Source organism: Sitophilus oryzae, unplaced genomic scaffold (assembly GCF_002938485.1).
Source record: "Sitophilus oryzae breed Bouriz unplaced genomic scaffold, Soryzae_2.0 scaffold_467_pilon_pilon, whole genome shotgun sequence".
In the NCBI taxonomy this organism is placed as follows: Eukaryota; Metazoa; Arthropoda; class Insecta; order Coleoptera; family Curculionidae; genus Sitophilus; species Sitophilus oryzae.
Window position 1 is genome coordinate 2,449,415 of NW_022147048.1, and position 13,678 is coordinate 2,463,092.

Consider the following 13,678-nt stretch of genomic DNA (forward strand, 5'->3'; position numbering starts at 1 on the left):
AATATCTTAATTATTAGATATTAATACATCTGGTATTATGGTATTCTGGTATTTCGTCGATTTTAAAATAAACTAACTGTTTCTATCTTATTTTTTGTTTGAATGGGCCTAATCAAGAAGGCTACTGATACTGTATTGTAAAAATAAGGTAATTAAGGGCTTATTTTTTGGTATTTATTATAATTTTGCTAATATCTTCGGTTTGAAAGAAGATATCAAGATGCGGTTTTCGCTGACTTTTTAAGCTTTTACTACTCTTTACTATCAGCTAAAATAACACATACTATCGTATTTGATTTTTTTGAAAAAACACGCTATGTTTGTTAAATTGTAAGAAAGCGCCCCCTAGCGTCTACGTTTAAAGGCTTATTATTATTGTTTATATGGTGCAATATAGAGTAAGAAACGCTCTTTTAAACGAGCCCTCGTTTGTTGGATTCTGATCATCCAGTCCGGAGTTATTAACATTTAAATAAAGATAGATCTAACCTTCCCCCACCACTTTATTTTAGCAGATATGGGAAAATGGTTGTAACAAAAAAAAATCCAAAATTTACTGAAGATTATGAAGCTATTATTTATAGTACCCATTATCTAGGCAAAATTCTGTAAAAAATCTATTTTGTTGTTTTCCAGAGCAGTTGCGCCACCTAGCGGCCCTTTTACAAACTTGAAAATAATTTCCAGCAATTTCTCATAGCCCCTTTAGCTATAAATATTTTTTTTAGCAGCCCCTAAGGGTAATACTTTCCGAGATACAGCCCAGAGCTGTTCTTTAGTGGGACACCCGGTACATGTTTTCGGAGTTGTTTGTAGAGTAATAACTTTTCGTCTGTACCTGTATAAAACTACTGAGTGGAAACATATACATTGCCACCGTTTTTTTTTTATGTAAAAAGGCCTCTCGTTAAATAGCGCTGCGAGTAATGCTTCTCAAAATATCTGTGCCTGCATCTCCGAAACGAAGCATTTTAGAACATAAATTTATACGAACTTTTTTACCTGTTTTATCGGTAGAACATGCTGCCGAAATTCCCCTAATACAATTCAGACCACCCTATACAGGGTGTCCCAGGCTGAGCGTGCATTAGAAGTTTCTAGAGAACCACAATATCTAAAATCTCCGAGCTAGATATTGTGGTTCTCTCGAAACTTCCAATGCACGCTCAGCCTGGGACAGCCTGTCTAACACCAGAGAAAAAAAATGTTAATACAGCCTGTTCTCAAGTACAACGTGTGTTAAAGCCGGTCCAATTACTAGTGCCTATTATTCGGCAGCCTGCCCTGGTGCTGCGGTACCCCGTTATTTCTCGAATGCTGTTGCTGCTGCGGAGGCCTATTCGACCGGTTACTATAGCCGTTGTTATAATAGCCCTGCTGTGGGGCACTGTTCAACGCCGCCCCTCTGTTCTGTTGTGCCGGCACCCTGTTCGCAGGATGCTTGTCCAAGTCGTCTGCAACCTGTAGCTGTTGAGCGAGAGCGGGGTCCTCGCCGGGCGGTACGAGGGGATTGTTTTGGAGCTGCGCTAACGAGGGTCCAGTAGGCGCGGCTTGGGGTAAACTAGCGGGATTAATTTGCTGGGTCGGTGGGAAATGGGTCGGCATAGGGATGGGGGCCGGGGGCTGCACGACGAACGTCTGATTTGTAAACGTTTGAGTCGCTATTTGTTCCGGAGTATCGATTTCAGATTCCTGTAAAAAAATAAAAGACGCTCAAAAATCACAAACGATTCGATTTAATAAATTAACAACACACCAAAAACAATAGACAATTATTAAATACCAGGGTTGGAAAAAATCATGATTTTTTTTAAAAAATCAAAAAAATCAGATTTTTTTTATTTCAATAGAAACCATTTAAATTTTCAAAATAATGGTCTATTTCACAAAAAATAAAATACCCAATTCAAGGACAAAATCTGATATAGAAGACTATTTTCAGTATATTTATCCAAAAAAATTGTTCTATGACATTGAATAATTTTTTATAGGCCCTCAAAATTGCTTTAATTTGAAATAATTTTAAAGCGCCAATTGATGACGTATGAAAAATACGCCCAATCACATTGCAGAACCGTGCTCGTGCGCCAGCCAACAACTGGCAACGTTGCGATTTGATTTGACCAGCACCACCACAACTGAAGGCTAATTAAACATGATATGAGCAAGGCAAATATGGCGGCGAAGGCAGCGCATTATTAAATTGTTTACCTTTAACCTGAAAAGCCGGTAGTGGTTTCTCGTTCCGATTGCATACCAGAAATAATTAATTATTTCTAGTTTGTTGTGCTTCTGCAACACGTTTGTTTAGTTCTTAGTGTTCAGTGTATGGTGTGATCAGAAATTTGTGATAAAATAACAGTGTAATAAAAATCCAAACCAGACATTCCACATAGGGAACTTCAAACTTATTAATTATTTTAAAGTAAGAACTAGAAGTATTTATCAAGATATTAGACCTAAATGAGTAAAAAGCCTTCACCGCCAGTCTGCATAGTACTTAATGGTTACTTACAATAATCAAAAGATAGGTACTAAAGGGTAGGTATTAACATTTTATTGTAGAATTCCTTTTACATGCTCTGGTTCCAAATTGTCACGAGAATTATAGAGGGGGTTCCAAGGTTTCTGCTTTTATATTCCCCAAAAATGACGAGCTTCGTAAAAGATGGTTGACAGCTATTAAAAGAGATAATTTCACTCCTACTAGTAGTTCTCGGGTAAGAAGTGCATTAAATATGCCTCAAAAAGGCCAAAGGCCAAAGCCTCTGTTACCCTAGGGAGGATGTAGGTATGGCTACTGCTTACACTTACCTCACTATAAGTAAAATATTGGAAGAATAATCAAGCTTTTTACATCAAAAAGATCACAGAAAGATATTGACAACATTCACATTTGAAAATATAAATGGCCTGGATGTAAGTCTTTTTTTAGGTCACAATTGCCCTTCACATACGTCAGAATTTATTACTAAATCCATCTTGTTCAGATTATCCTATATTTTATTGAAGAACTATGCAAAAAAAAGGAATGATGTTATAAAAAGATATTTAGTTTTTTTTTTCTATATAAAATCTTGAAACACATATTATATTTTAGTTATCCTAACCTATTATAGTTTAAATTTATTCCCATTTGTGTAATGCTGCAAAACATAGGAATAAAATATTCCATATTTTTTTACCCAAGCCAGTGTAGTTTATAATTCCAAAAGCATTTACCAAGGCTTTTACTAAGACAAGTAACTTCCTATACTGTCCATAACAGTATATATTTATCAAACGTGCAGTAAATTCTAAACTATGGTAGGTGAGTGTTTGCAATTGAATATTTAGTTTATATTGCTATTTTCTGTCACATATTTCTGGTTATTTCTTTTTCCGAGTATTTTCAACACCCTATATATGCTACCTCAAGTTTGAATATTTGCACACTAGTACACTACCTACCTATTTTCGGAGATAGCAGACCTTTTTATAAAAAGTAACTAACTGATGTTTTCAGAAAAGTAATAATACAAAAAATTCCATACTTATGTGGAGAGCTTTAGACCCTGTATATTAAAAAAATAGTGAAATATTACGTAATCTAACCCGTGAAAAATGTCTATTTGGAAATAAAACAGGTTTTAAAATACGCGCCAAATAAAGCACTTCTATCTCCGCCATATTGGAAAAGGTTGAATGGCCTTGTGTGGAGGTGGTGGTGGGTCAGCATGGTGGCCCGGCCATGTTGCCGCTTTTCAACATGCTAGGTGTGACGTATTAAAAATAAAGTGCGGATTTTTATTCTGGACTTTTTTGTTTTCATTTATTTTCTTAAGAACGACTTCAGATTTTCGGTCTATTCATTAGACAGCCAGTCGACTTAGATCGTTTACAAGAAACTCTGTAAAATAACTTTCATTTCAAAAGATAAAAAAGATTTTTTTTTAGTCATCGATAGGTAATAATAATAATAAATAATCAATAGGTAGGTCAATGAATAGCTTTGAATAAGAAGACTAAGGAAGGAGCATATCAAAAATCTTAGGTACACCGCGATGGGCCTCAAATATGGCCGACTTAAATTCTGGTTTATCAGTGTCCTTCTAATTTTATTTAAAAAATGTAAAACTATGATGTAGGGTAGACGTGGGGTAGACTCAATAACTTGTTGTTTTATTTTATGTTGTGAATAAATGTTCGTAGTTTTTAAAATTGTTATAAAGATATATAATTCTAATAAAAATAGATAAGTTATAATAAGTATTTATTAACACAAACATCCGATACGCTACTGAAGCAGGTAAGTCAAATTAACATATCTAAATTCTTTGACATCTAATCTTTGACAAGTAATAAATAAAAGCTAAAATGCAAGAAAAATATATAATTTAGTTAATTTAAGTGAATTTCATAAATGATCGGTTTACTACACGTATGTATATTATATAGTCACTTACTAGCGAAAAGTTGTTCCATTATTTCACTCGATTTTTGCCGAGATCTACCGCACGCTACACAACCAACTATTTTAGAGTCTTTTTCGATAAATCGCGATAGTGTCACTGCCATCTAGATTTACTAGCTTTATACAACTATCAGTAGTAGAATAAATAATAAATAACATAAAATAAGCTCCGTAAAGACTGACAAATCCACAAAATTTCAAATCAAATTCAAATGTGTCAAATGAATTGTCGAACAGAACTGTCAAGGATCCCCACTCTAGAGTCCTTTTTCCGCCCACCATGCATGAATACATGGATAGCATTATGCTCCTTCCTTAGTCTACTTATTCAAAGATGAATAGGCTCAGTTACTAACCTGCAAAAAGAAAAAACTTCCAGTACCACCCAACATTTCAGCTATAGGCCTAGGTGGTTGCGGTTGCGGTGGTTGCTGATAAAATATTTCCTGTGGTGGTCCCTGTAGAGCCACCCCCACTGTGTCTATTACCCTCGGTACTTGAGGCGGTACAACTTGCTGTGAGGGAAGAGTAGCAACAGGAGGCTCGGTTGCTGATTTGACAGGAGTCGCGCCGTGAAGCGCCGGGTGGTTGGTAGATTCGATTGTAATACTCTCAATGGTAGCTAAAAGTAAAGGATATAGCACAAGAAACGTATTGTAAAAACTAGAACTCACCTGATAGCTGATTATCTTGGGATGCTTCTGTTAGGGGATCTGAGTGGTCCAGAGACTGTACCAGACATTCCGCAGGAACCTCAGAGCTTCCTTCTTCGACCAGCGCCTCCTGTATAATAAAATTCTAATTAAAATGAGATAATTTTTCCAATATTAGAGCTATTACATTCACCTGAGTTTGATCAAAGTATCCACTTTCGTGGATTTTTCCTAATATCTCTTTCACCTGACTGTAAGTTCCACCAAATATTTCTTTTGGTTTGCCATCGACCACAGCTAATAAATGTTCGGCAGCAGCCTGAACTTCATTTGTAAAAGCTGTCGGATTGCCAGCTTCATGTTTGGGAGTTACCTCAGGATACAAGTCATCTAATAATCTTAAATGTAGAAAAATGTTACAGTATATATAAAAAGTAATGAGTACATTTTATTAGCATACTTAAGATCGCATTCAGTCAATTGGGCAGCTCCATTTCTACCATTAAGAAAATCATCTCGGACATTCTCATTTCCCATTTGATTTAGAGCATCCTGTACTAAAAGAATTTCTCTGAGTCTAGCTAACTCTGCTTGATTTTTCAAAGATGCTTCACGTTTAGCCTGTTTTTTTGCTTCTTTCTCAGAACTCGAAGCAATACCTAAACAAAATAATATTTCATATCAATTAATGTAAATTGTATGCTCTCTTGTATGCAAAATAACAATTCTATTATTGTTACAAACCTAGGAACTGTTTATATAAATCCCTTGCAAAATCCAAAGTTTGCACAACTTCATCTATCTTAGCAAGAGCAGTCTTTTGATCAGAGTTCAGTTCTTTTCCAGCATTTTGCAAATCTCTGTATGATTCTAATTTGACCTAAATGAAAAATAATCATCATATGAATGGTAATATGCATGGTTCTTAATGTTTTCAATTCATACAATCACTGTATAGCTGATTTATATTTGCCCACTTCAGTAATTAAGCCAAATATTTAAGAAAGTTAGTTGATTACATAGAATCATGAAATGAAAGGTTCTTTATAGTATAAGTATTGCATAGTTATAATATTTACACATTAAATTATAAGTTATCCGTCACGTGATATAAATCTTTGTATAAGTAATTCTGTTCAAAGTAAAAGGTAAGAAAATTCCAGGGCTACGAATTGTTTTGTCAAAAGAAGTTATTTTTTTATTGGACATGAATATTAAACAAAAGGAAAAAAACTATATAGGCTATGACCCACAACCTTACCTTTCTTTTTTCCAAATTCCTTATTTTATGTTCTATTATTGTGATAGCCTGTCGAAGCGGTGTAACTGTAGAATTTCCAGTATCAGTCAGTGCATTTTCGGCTGAGGAAATTTGTTTGTCAATTTTGACACTGGCTGCAGAAGGCATTATTTCCCTTTGGAGATCTATTTTAGTAAACTAAAAACACTCTTAAAAGGAAAACGCTGTTCTGCCACAACTACAATGTGCTTTTCCTTGTATAATGCCGAAAATCGCTATAAAAATACGAAGAACTTGCTTTCCATCGAAAAGCCGACAATGAATGACAGCAGCGGAAACAGCGAAACAGCCATTTACAAATTTCTATTGGTGGGCAAAACCGTGAAAAGCGGAAACTTTAAATTTATAACGCGGCAATTTTAAATTTTTAAAAGAAATTTAACTAGTTGTTTTTAATGTTTATAAAACACAAAACCAGTACCCCGCGTACTTCGTAAAAACCAAAGAGTAGATATATGGCATATCTAATTACTTTGAGTAATTTATTAATGGCCGTTTCCTAGCTAGTCTAATATTAACGTTGATTAAGGTTACTTTTACCCGTAGAATCGATGATCAAATGCAGCAAAAAATATAGGCTTCAAGGTCAGCCACGGAATCCACAGATCCACACCTTTACCAAACCTTTCGCCTTGACCTTTACCGATGTGACTTTTTAAATTCTCTTATCATATTCTGGTCATATTCAAAACTTAGTGCTGGGAAGAGGGTCATAAGCTACTAGGACTATCCGGCCTAGTAACGTGGTACTTTTTTCATCTATGTATGGTACTACCTGCGTTTACTAAAATTAGAGATTGGAGGGTAATTGGAGTTATAGAGGGAACATCTGAACTAAATATACGAGAAGGAAAAAAAAATAAAAGGAGTAGAAAAATCTTCTTTCTTTCTTAATTGGTTTTAGGGCCTAAGCTGCCAGGACAATACGGCCGGATGATTGTTTCCTTTCCTCTTTTAAATTCAAAATCAAGACTCATCCCCAGGGTTCGGAAATAGTTAATTTACCTAATAAAGACGTAATTTACCTAATTAACTACGTGTAGTTTTTCTTCAAAAACTACGTCTTTTCCCGTTCATTAACTACATGAAAACTACATTAATAAACTACCTATTGATATTATGAATATTATATTTAAAGCCATATTTCTTCTGTTTTCTTAAATACATTGTGTTTTCTAAAGCTTCAACTTATTGTAACCTCACCTCAAACCTTTGATATTAGAAAGTTACATACATAGATTACATAAACTACACCCTCTACATAAACTACATTAACTACATGTAATGTAGTTTATGTAGTTTTTAAAAGTAACATGTAGTTTTCCGAACCATGCTCATCCCTGATTAATTCTTGGCTTGAAACCACAGACATAAAACTTATCCTCCTTGACGGATATCCGCTTTTTTATGCGACGTGCGGCGTGCGGCGGTGCGGCGTATCATTTCATCGATTTATTTGCGAAGCGACGCTTGCCTTCATCTTGGCGGCATATTTTACTTGACACTAATTTCCAGATATTTGAGGCGTTTGAAGCAGCAAAGTGTCGAAATTCTACGATCTTCAGTCTTCTGCTGCGAAATTTGGTAACTAATAGAAAAAATTTGACCTACGTTCCACGATTTCTTCGTAATACCTTGCTGCCAATATTCGATAAATATTTTATAACAAACGCCTCCCGACATTTTGCTTTCCTGTCGCAAAACACTACGTACATTTCATAAGTGTGATTTGCAAGCACAACACTCGAATTTAAAATATCTCTTCAGTTTTTTTAGTTATATATCGTTAACGAAGATCTAAAAATGTTTCATATTAAACCCTCTTATACTTCGAGCATTATTGGTATTACAAAAATTACATTTGCCCATACTTTAACGCATGAAACCAACGACAAATATATCCGTATTTCACAGAATCATCGACATGGGCGACAGAGACAGAAGTTCAGATAGAGGAGCCAGAGTATACGTTGGAGGATTGAGTGAGACAGTGAAGAAAGAAGATCTCGAAGGGGAATTTGAAAAGTTTGGTAAGCTTGATAATGTGTGGATAGCCCTGAACCCACCAGGATTTGCATTTGTTACTTTTGTTAACTTGTCTGATGCCGAAAATGCATGTGATAACTTGAACGGAATAGATTTCCTTGGCTCAAAGTTAAGAGTAGAAATTGCAAAAGGGCGTTCCAGAGGAGGAGGACGGTTTCGGGGAGGTGGAAGGGGTGGAGGAGGCCGTGGAGGCTCTGGCGGCTTTGGAAGAGACGGAGGAAGAGGCTTTCGAGGCAGTCCCAGAGGTGGACGTGGTGGTGGAGGTGGAAGATATTTTGATGGAGGTAGAGGTGGGGATTTCAGGGGCCCTCGTGATGACAGTCGCTTCGGAGGCAGAGATTTCAACAGAAGGAGCGATGGATATGATAGGGAAGGTGGCAGAGGAGCAGGAGGGCCCCCAAGAAGATTTGAAGGCAATCAGAACTACAGATCAAGATCGCCAATGTCTGGAGGCCAGAGGCATTGAATACTATATTACTAAGATTACCTATATTCTCTTTTTTTGTTTGTATTTGCTTTTATTGTAAAGCCTGTGATTTATGTTATATCAGTCAATACTGCATTATTGACATAAAGTAACACTGTTCTGATTATGTATTAATGGAATATGTTAATTTTCATGTTTCTATTGGAGTATAATTGAATTATTGTCAAGTAGTTCTTCATTAGTAAAATCATATTTCTTTTGACTGAATATTTTGTAATTAGCAGAAATAAAATTTGAAAGGTTTTTTATATTGATTTTTTAGACATCTTAAAATGTTAATATCTGATAATATATATCGGGTGGTATCTTTGTTGGAAATAGGAAATAGTATGCAAATTTTGAAGTGTACAAATATTGGCTCCTTTGCTGATTTTTTTTGCGAAGTTGTAGGTTTTCAAGTTCTGTGTATGGTAAATACAAATGTCCAACCGATTTTAAATAATTTTCGAAAAACTGCATCTTAAAACTAAAATGGACCTTTAAAAAGTATATTTCGACTTCTCTATAGGATCCACGGGGTAGCAAAGACTCGGAACAGGTTCTTAGAATAAAAAAAATACAACACAGTTTCAGTTTAAAATTTTTATGGTATTTCCTCTTTCCAACGAAGGTGCACAACCCTGTATATGAAATGCACTGAATTAAATTAAATATAGAATTTAGTATAAATTCAAGATTTAATTAAGTGTGGAAGCCAGTGAGATTAATTATGAATTAATACACAGGGTGTACACGAGCGTACACATCATTTTCAATAGAGTGACTTTCAAAAGTAAACTGATTCTTACTTGGTACCCTGATTCTTTTTTTTTATTTGTTATAAAACTGATCATCCGAATTTTATTTAAAAAGTCACTGGGATGCCGTTTTTTTTTATTTTCATCCTGTCGGAATGGTGATTGTGTGATTGTGCGTGATTGTGTGATTCATGGTGTGATTTCGACCTTGTAACTTGTTTTTGTTTTGAACTGATAGCGCATAAGCACATCATAATCATAACCTTATATTTAAAGGTCATATAAAAATGATTGCAAAAAGTATCGCATTGTGCAGAAGTCATATAGGATCCGTTAAATTATTATCTAGTTGTAACAGATATTTCCAGACATCGACAGCAAGCATGGTAAAGGTAAGCATATAGATAAATAGAATTCGCATTACATAACAATCTAATAACATCCGTTTTTGTAAGGTCGGCGATGTACTTCCAAATGTGGATCTTTTCGAAGATCTACCCACAAACAAGGTCAATCTAGCAGATCTCGCCAAGGGCAAAAAAGTAGTACTTTTTGCAGTTCCTGGAGCTTTTACTCCTGGTTGTTCAAAGGTGTTTAGTATAGACGCGAAAGTCATATTTTTTGATAATCTTATGATTTTAGACACATCTTCCAGGATATGTATCAAAAGCTGAAGAACTGAAACAGCAAGGCGTCAGTGAAATTGTATGTGTCTCTGTTAATGATCCTTTTGTAATGTCTGCATGGGCAAAAGATCAGCAAACTGCAGGTAAAGTCAGGCTATTAGCTGATCCTTCGGCAGCGTTAGCTCGAGCTCTGGATTTGACTGTTGATATCGCTCCTTTAGGCGGTGTAAGTAGTAATTTAATTTTTTTACATCAGAAGAAACCTATACTTTGCATGTCTAAATATATGTTAACTACTTGTCTTTCTCTTGGCAGGTACGTAGCAAGAGATACTCTATGGTTGTTGAAAATGGAAAAATTACATCTCTACAAGTTGAGCCAGATGGTACCGGCTTATCATGTTCCTTAGCTGATAAAATTAAGTTGTAATTGGGATTTTTTAAATGTTTGAGAGCAAAAGTTCAAATCGTTGGTGAAATGTGTTAAACTGCTAACTCCATTCTTAATTTTACAGAAGAAAAGATGAGTACAAAAAATATGTACACATATAACAAGGTATAATATACTTGCTACATGTGTAAATGAATGTTCATGCAATATTATGATAAAGAGGTAATAATAATACCGTATGATCGAATAAAAACGGCGTCCAGTTGGCTGGGAAATGACGATCGATGACATTTCCCATATAAATTTACATATAAAATGACAGCGATCTTCATTTCATAGCCATCGCTGACGCCGTTTTTATTCGATCATACGGTACTTACTTCCTTAAAAAAATTAAAGTAAAAATTATATATTAAGGCTGTATTCCGTTGCAAAACCAGGCGAATCACACCGGTAAACTACGGTAAAGAGCAGTTCCTGAAAAATATCGGTTTGATACGGAACGGTTTGGTAAAATACTGGAAACATCAAATGTTGACGTTTGCTAAATTTCAATACCTCTACTATAAAATTTATCTTTTATGCATTTTTAATGTACCTATTCTCTGCTTTTACGTTTGCTTCTTCTTTTCAATGGAGTTTAATATTGAAAAGTACTTTATTAATAAACTGTTAAACTCGTTAGACAGCTCAAATGAAGATTTGCAGGTCCAATATTAAAACAGATTAATAATAAATAAACAAATCTAATCAATATTTATATTTTTATAGCTTACAAAACATTCACGATTACTTGTTGTCTTGTTTTTCATGTTTTCTTTAAATGTTCCTGACTTTAAGAAACAATGGCTGCATGATAAGTTTAAATGGTCCTAAAAAGTCATTCTATTTATATAGTTAATGAAATTTATTTACCTTTACTGCCTACCTCCATTGCTTTTGGATGTAAATACAAAACATTATTATAAATTTTAGAAATTAAATGGGAATTTCACTCCAACTTCCAATATTTACTTCATAGATAAAAGACATACTATTATCATATCATAACTATTATTTACTTGATTTCTGTCACATAAATGACTGATTGACAAACAAAACCAGAAAAACCAGCCTTCTCGCGTTGGTTAGTTTGGTGACAGTTATAACCGAATTTTTCAGGAACAGTGTTCCGTAATAAGAAAACTTTCAGGAAACCGATAGAAACAGAAACGGAACATAAAACCATAACCAAGGTAAGCAACAGAATACACGCTAAATGTATTTTTTTAATTAAAGTCAAAAATGGAGTTAGTAGGTTAACACATTCCACTGTTGAAATGCTTCCCTTTAACAGAAATAGAATCATGTACCAATAATAAATTATTTATTTCCTTTAAGACATATAAAAACTGTTTGGTTATGTTTTTGGTTTATATAAAATTTAGATGTAGTAAAAGATGATTAAAATGGGCGATTACAAAACTTAATTTGTGATTTTATTTATTAACTGGAAACATAGCTCCATGTCCTGGTATAATGTAGTCCGCAATATCCATAATTTTTAGCCTATTATGCCTCTGTAATTCAATATTATCGCTTCCTGCATTTATCCATATTAATTCATTCAGTAAGTCGTTCTCATTTTCGAACAAATCTCCTACTATGGCATACACCAAATTATTTTTATCTTTAAATATAACAGATACATCTTGTAACGTGTGACCTGGTGTAGGAATTACTTTAATATTTTGATTTATTACATATTCTTCTTCGTTACTAAAGTCTGGTGATAACATATACGTTTCCCCTTTTGATATGCTAAATCCTACAATATGGATGGCTTTAGTAAAAAGGTAATTGCAACCAACATGGTCAGAATGGCCATGTGTACAAATAACATAATTAATATCATTGGGGGAGAGACCAACATTGTTTAAAGATTCTACAATAGCTGCTCCATCCCAAGCAGTTCTTGTATCAATAATAATATTTTGGGGTCCTTTTATTAAAGTACAAGTACAATTTGCCTCCATTACATTGCCGTTTAGTCTTGAAAAGCCTGGTAAAAGAACCTTAATCTCAAACTCTTTTTCTACATTCATTGCAGAGCTTTGTTGCAGAGTTCATTCACTTGTCAATTCCAATATTATAGTTTCACCTGGTTTATGTATCTTGAGTTTCACCGTGGTTTCACACAGTTATTACAGTGTACAGTGTTTTTTTGGTAATTATTGGGAAAACTGGAAATAGTCCGATTTTCACCAAAATTGGTATACACCCTATTTTGAGGTCGTAGATTACGAATCAGATTATGAATCGAATCTGAATCTTTTTTCTTGGTGATCTCTTACCGTTTTTCAGAAAAACGGAAAATTAGCTATTTCAACATCGAATTTTTCTTAATTTCTTATATTTTTAAGGTTTTCTAGCAAATATTTTGTTAGGTATTCAATAAACAATGATGTTATTGCTATTTTCTGTTACTTTTTTAACCAATTCTATGCATAATAGAGGAAAATTTGCTAAAATAAATTTGTAAACGATCTGAAAATGTTGGGTTATGTTTCTGGCATTTAAAGCAACGTTGCCAATGCTAAACCGAAATTTAGTGTGTTTTGTTTTTTCGCTCATTCTGGAATTACGAAAGGCGGTCGCCAGAAGAACGGCTCCTTCCCATAACTGCTACTGTGAACTGCTATTTTACCAACGAGATCTGACAATTTATAACCACGAAGTTGCACAAAAGAGTTTTGATTGCATTGGTTACAACTTCCATGCGGAGGGTGTTAATCTTTTGTTATATTATATCAAAAAAAGATTAACTCTAATAACTAATTTTAAAAAACACATTTTTTGAATAAAACGTTTACATGAATTTCTCTATCAATAAATTTCATAGACTTGATTATCAAACCGTGTTCCCGTAGATTACTTAAATACCTACAAATTTTCTAAAACAATAAAAATGAACTCATTTTTTGAACACAACAAAATAATATTAACT

The 13,678-nt window shown here is 34.3% G+C and overlaps 4 protein-coding genes across 5 annotated transcripts; 2 read left to right on the top strand and 2 right to left on the bottom strand.

Annotated features, from left to right (window-relative positions):
* Positions 1 to 1,241: 1,241 nt before the first annotated feature.
* Positions 1,242 to 6,684, bottom strand: LOC115886085 (caprin homolog). 2 transcript variants are annotated; one of them, XM_030905133.1, is made up of 7 exons: positions 6,368 to 6,684; positions 5,851 to 5,986; positions 5,567 to 5,765; positions 5,300 to 5,504; positions 5,128 to 5,236; positions 4,810 to 5,075; positions 1,242 to 1,692 (listed from the first exon to the last, which is right to left on the bottom strand). In XM_030905133.1, exons 1-7 carry the CDS (start codon positions 6,512 to 6,514, stop codon positions 1,258 to 1,260), a joined length of 1,497 nt encoding a protein of 498 aa, XP_030760993.1. In that variant the 5' UTR covers positions 6,515 to 6,684; the 3' UTR covers positions 1,242 to 1,257. The 2 variants fall into 2 exon arrangements, with proteins under 2 accessions (XP_030760993.1, XP_030760992.1); XM_030905132.1 differs by having other exon boundaries at positions 5,294 to 5,504.
* Positions 6,685 to 7,833: 1,149 nt separating this feature from the next.
* Positions 7,834 to 9,187, top strand: LOC115886092 (RNA-binding protein Rsf1-like). Its single transcript, XM_030905141.1, has 2 exons — positions 7,834 to 7,990; positions 8,321 to 9,187. Exon 2 carries the CDS (start codon positions 8,331 to 8,333, stop codon positions 8,916 to 8,918), a length of 588 nt encoding a protein of 195 aa, XP_030761001.1. The 5' UTR covers positions 7,834 to 7,990; positions 8,321 to 8,330; the 3' UTR covers positions 8,919 to 9,187.
* A 717-nt stretch (positions 9,188 to 9,904) lies between these two features.
* LOC115886093 (peroxiredoxin-5, mitochondrial) lies at positions 9,905 to 10,823 on the top strand. The gene is made up of 4 exons (XM_030905142.1): positions 9,905 to 10,068; positions 10,132 to 10,266; positions 10,319 to 10,528; positions 10,618 to 10,823. Exons 1-4 carry the CDS (start codon positions 9,964 to 9,966, stop codon positions 10,729 to 10,731), a joined length of 564 nt encoding a protein of 187 aa, XP_030761002.1. The 5' UTR covers positions 9,905 to 9,963; the 3' UTR covers positions 10,732 to 10,823.
* A 722-nt stretch (positions 10,824 to 11,545) lies between these two features.
* Positions 11,546 to 13,213, bottom strand: LOC115886091 (metallo-beta-lactamase domain-containing protein 1). The gene has a single exon (XM_030905140.1). The coding sequence runs from the start codon at positions 12,774 to 12,776 to the stop codon at positions 12,171 to 12,173; it is 606 nt and encodes a 201-aa protein (XP_030761000.1). The 5' UTR covers positions 12,777 to 13,213; the 3' UTR covers positions 11,546 to 12,170.
* Between the last annotated feature and the right edge of the window lie 465 nt (positions 13,214 to 13,678).

Excerpts from the sequence above, each read along its gene's own strand:
- LOC115886085 (XM_030905132.1), bottom strand. The coding sequence starts at position 6,514 with ATGCCTTCTGCAGCCAGTGTCAAAATTGACAAACAAATTTCCTCAGCC. Across the intron at positions 5,076-5,127 it reads CCAAGATAATCAGCTATCAG|CTACCATTGAGAGTATTACA; the intron begins GTGAGTTCTAGT and ends CTTTACTTTTAG. Across the intron at positions 1,693-4,809 it reads GAAGTTTTTTCTTTTTGCAG|GAATCTGAAATCGATACTCC; the intron begins GTTAGTAACTGA and ends ATTTTTTTACAG.
- LOC115886092 (XM_030905141.1), top strand. The coding sequence starts at position 8,331 with ATGGGCGACAGAGACAGAAGTTCAGATAGAGGAGCCAGAGTATACGTT.
- LOC115886093 (XM_030905142.1), top strand. The coding sequence starts at position 9,964 with ATGATTGCAAAAAGTATCGCATTGTGCAGAAGTCATATAGGATCCGTT. Across the intron at positions 10,069-10,131 it reads CGACAGCAAGCATGGTAAAG|GTCGGCGATGTACTTCCAAA; the intron begins GTAAGCATATAG and ends CGTTTTTGTAAG. Across the intron at positions 10,529-10,617 it reads ATATCGCTCCTTTAGGCGGT|GTACGTAGCAAGAGATACTC; the intron begins GTAAGTAGTAAT and ends TTCTCTTGGCAG.
- LOC115886091 (XM_030905140.1), bottom strand. The coding sequence starts at position 12,776 with ATGAATGTAGAAAAAGAGTTTGAGATTAAGGTTCTTTTACCAGGCTTT.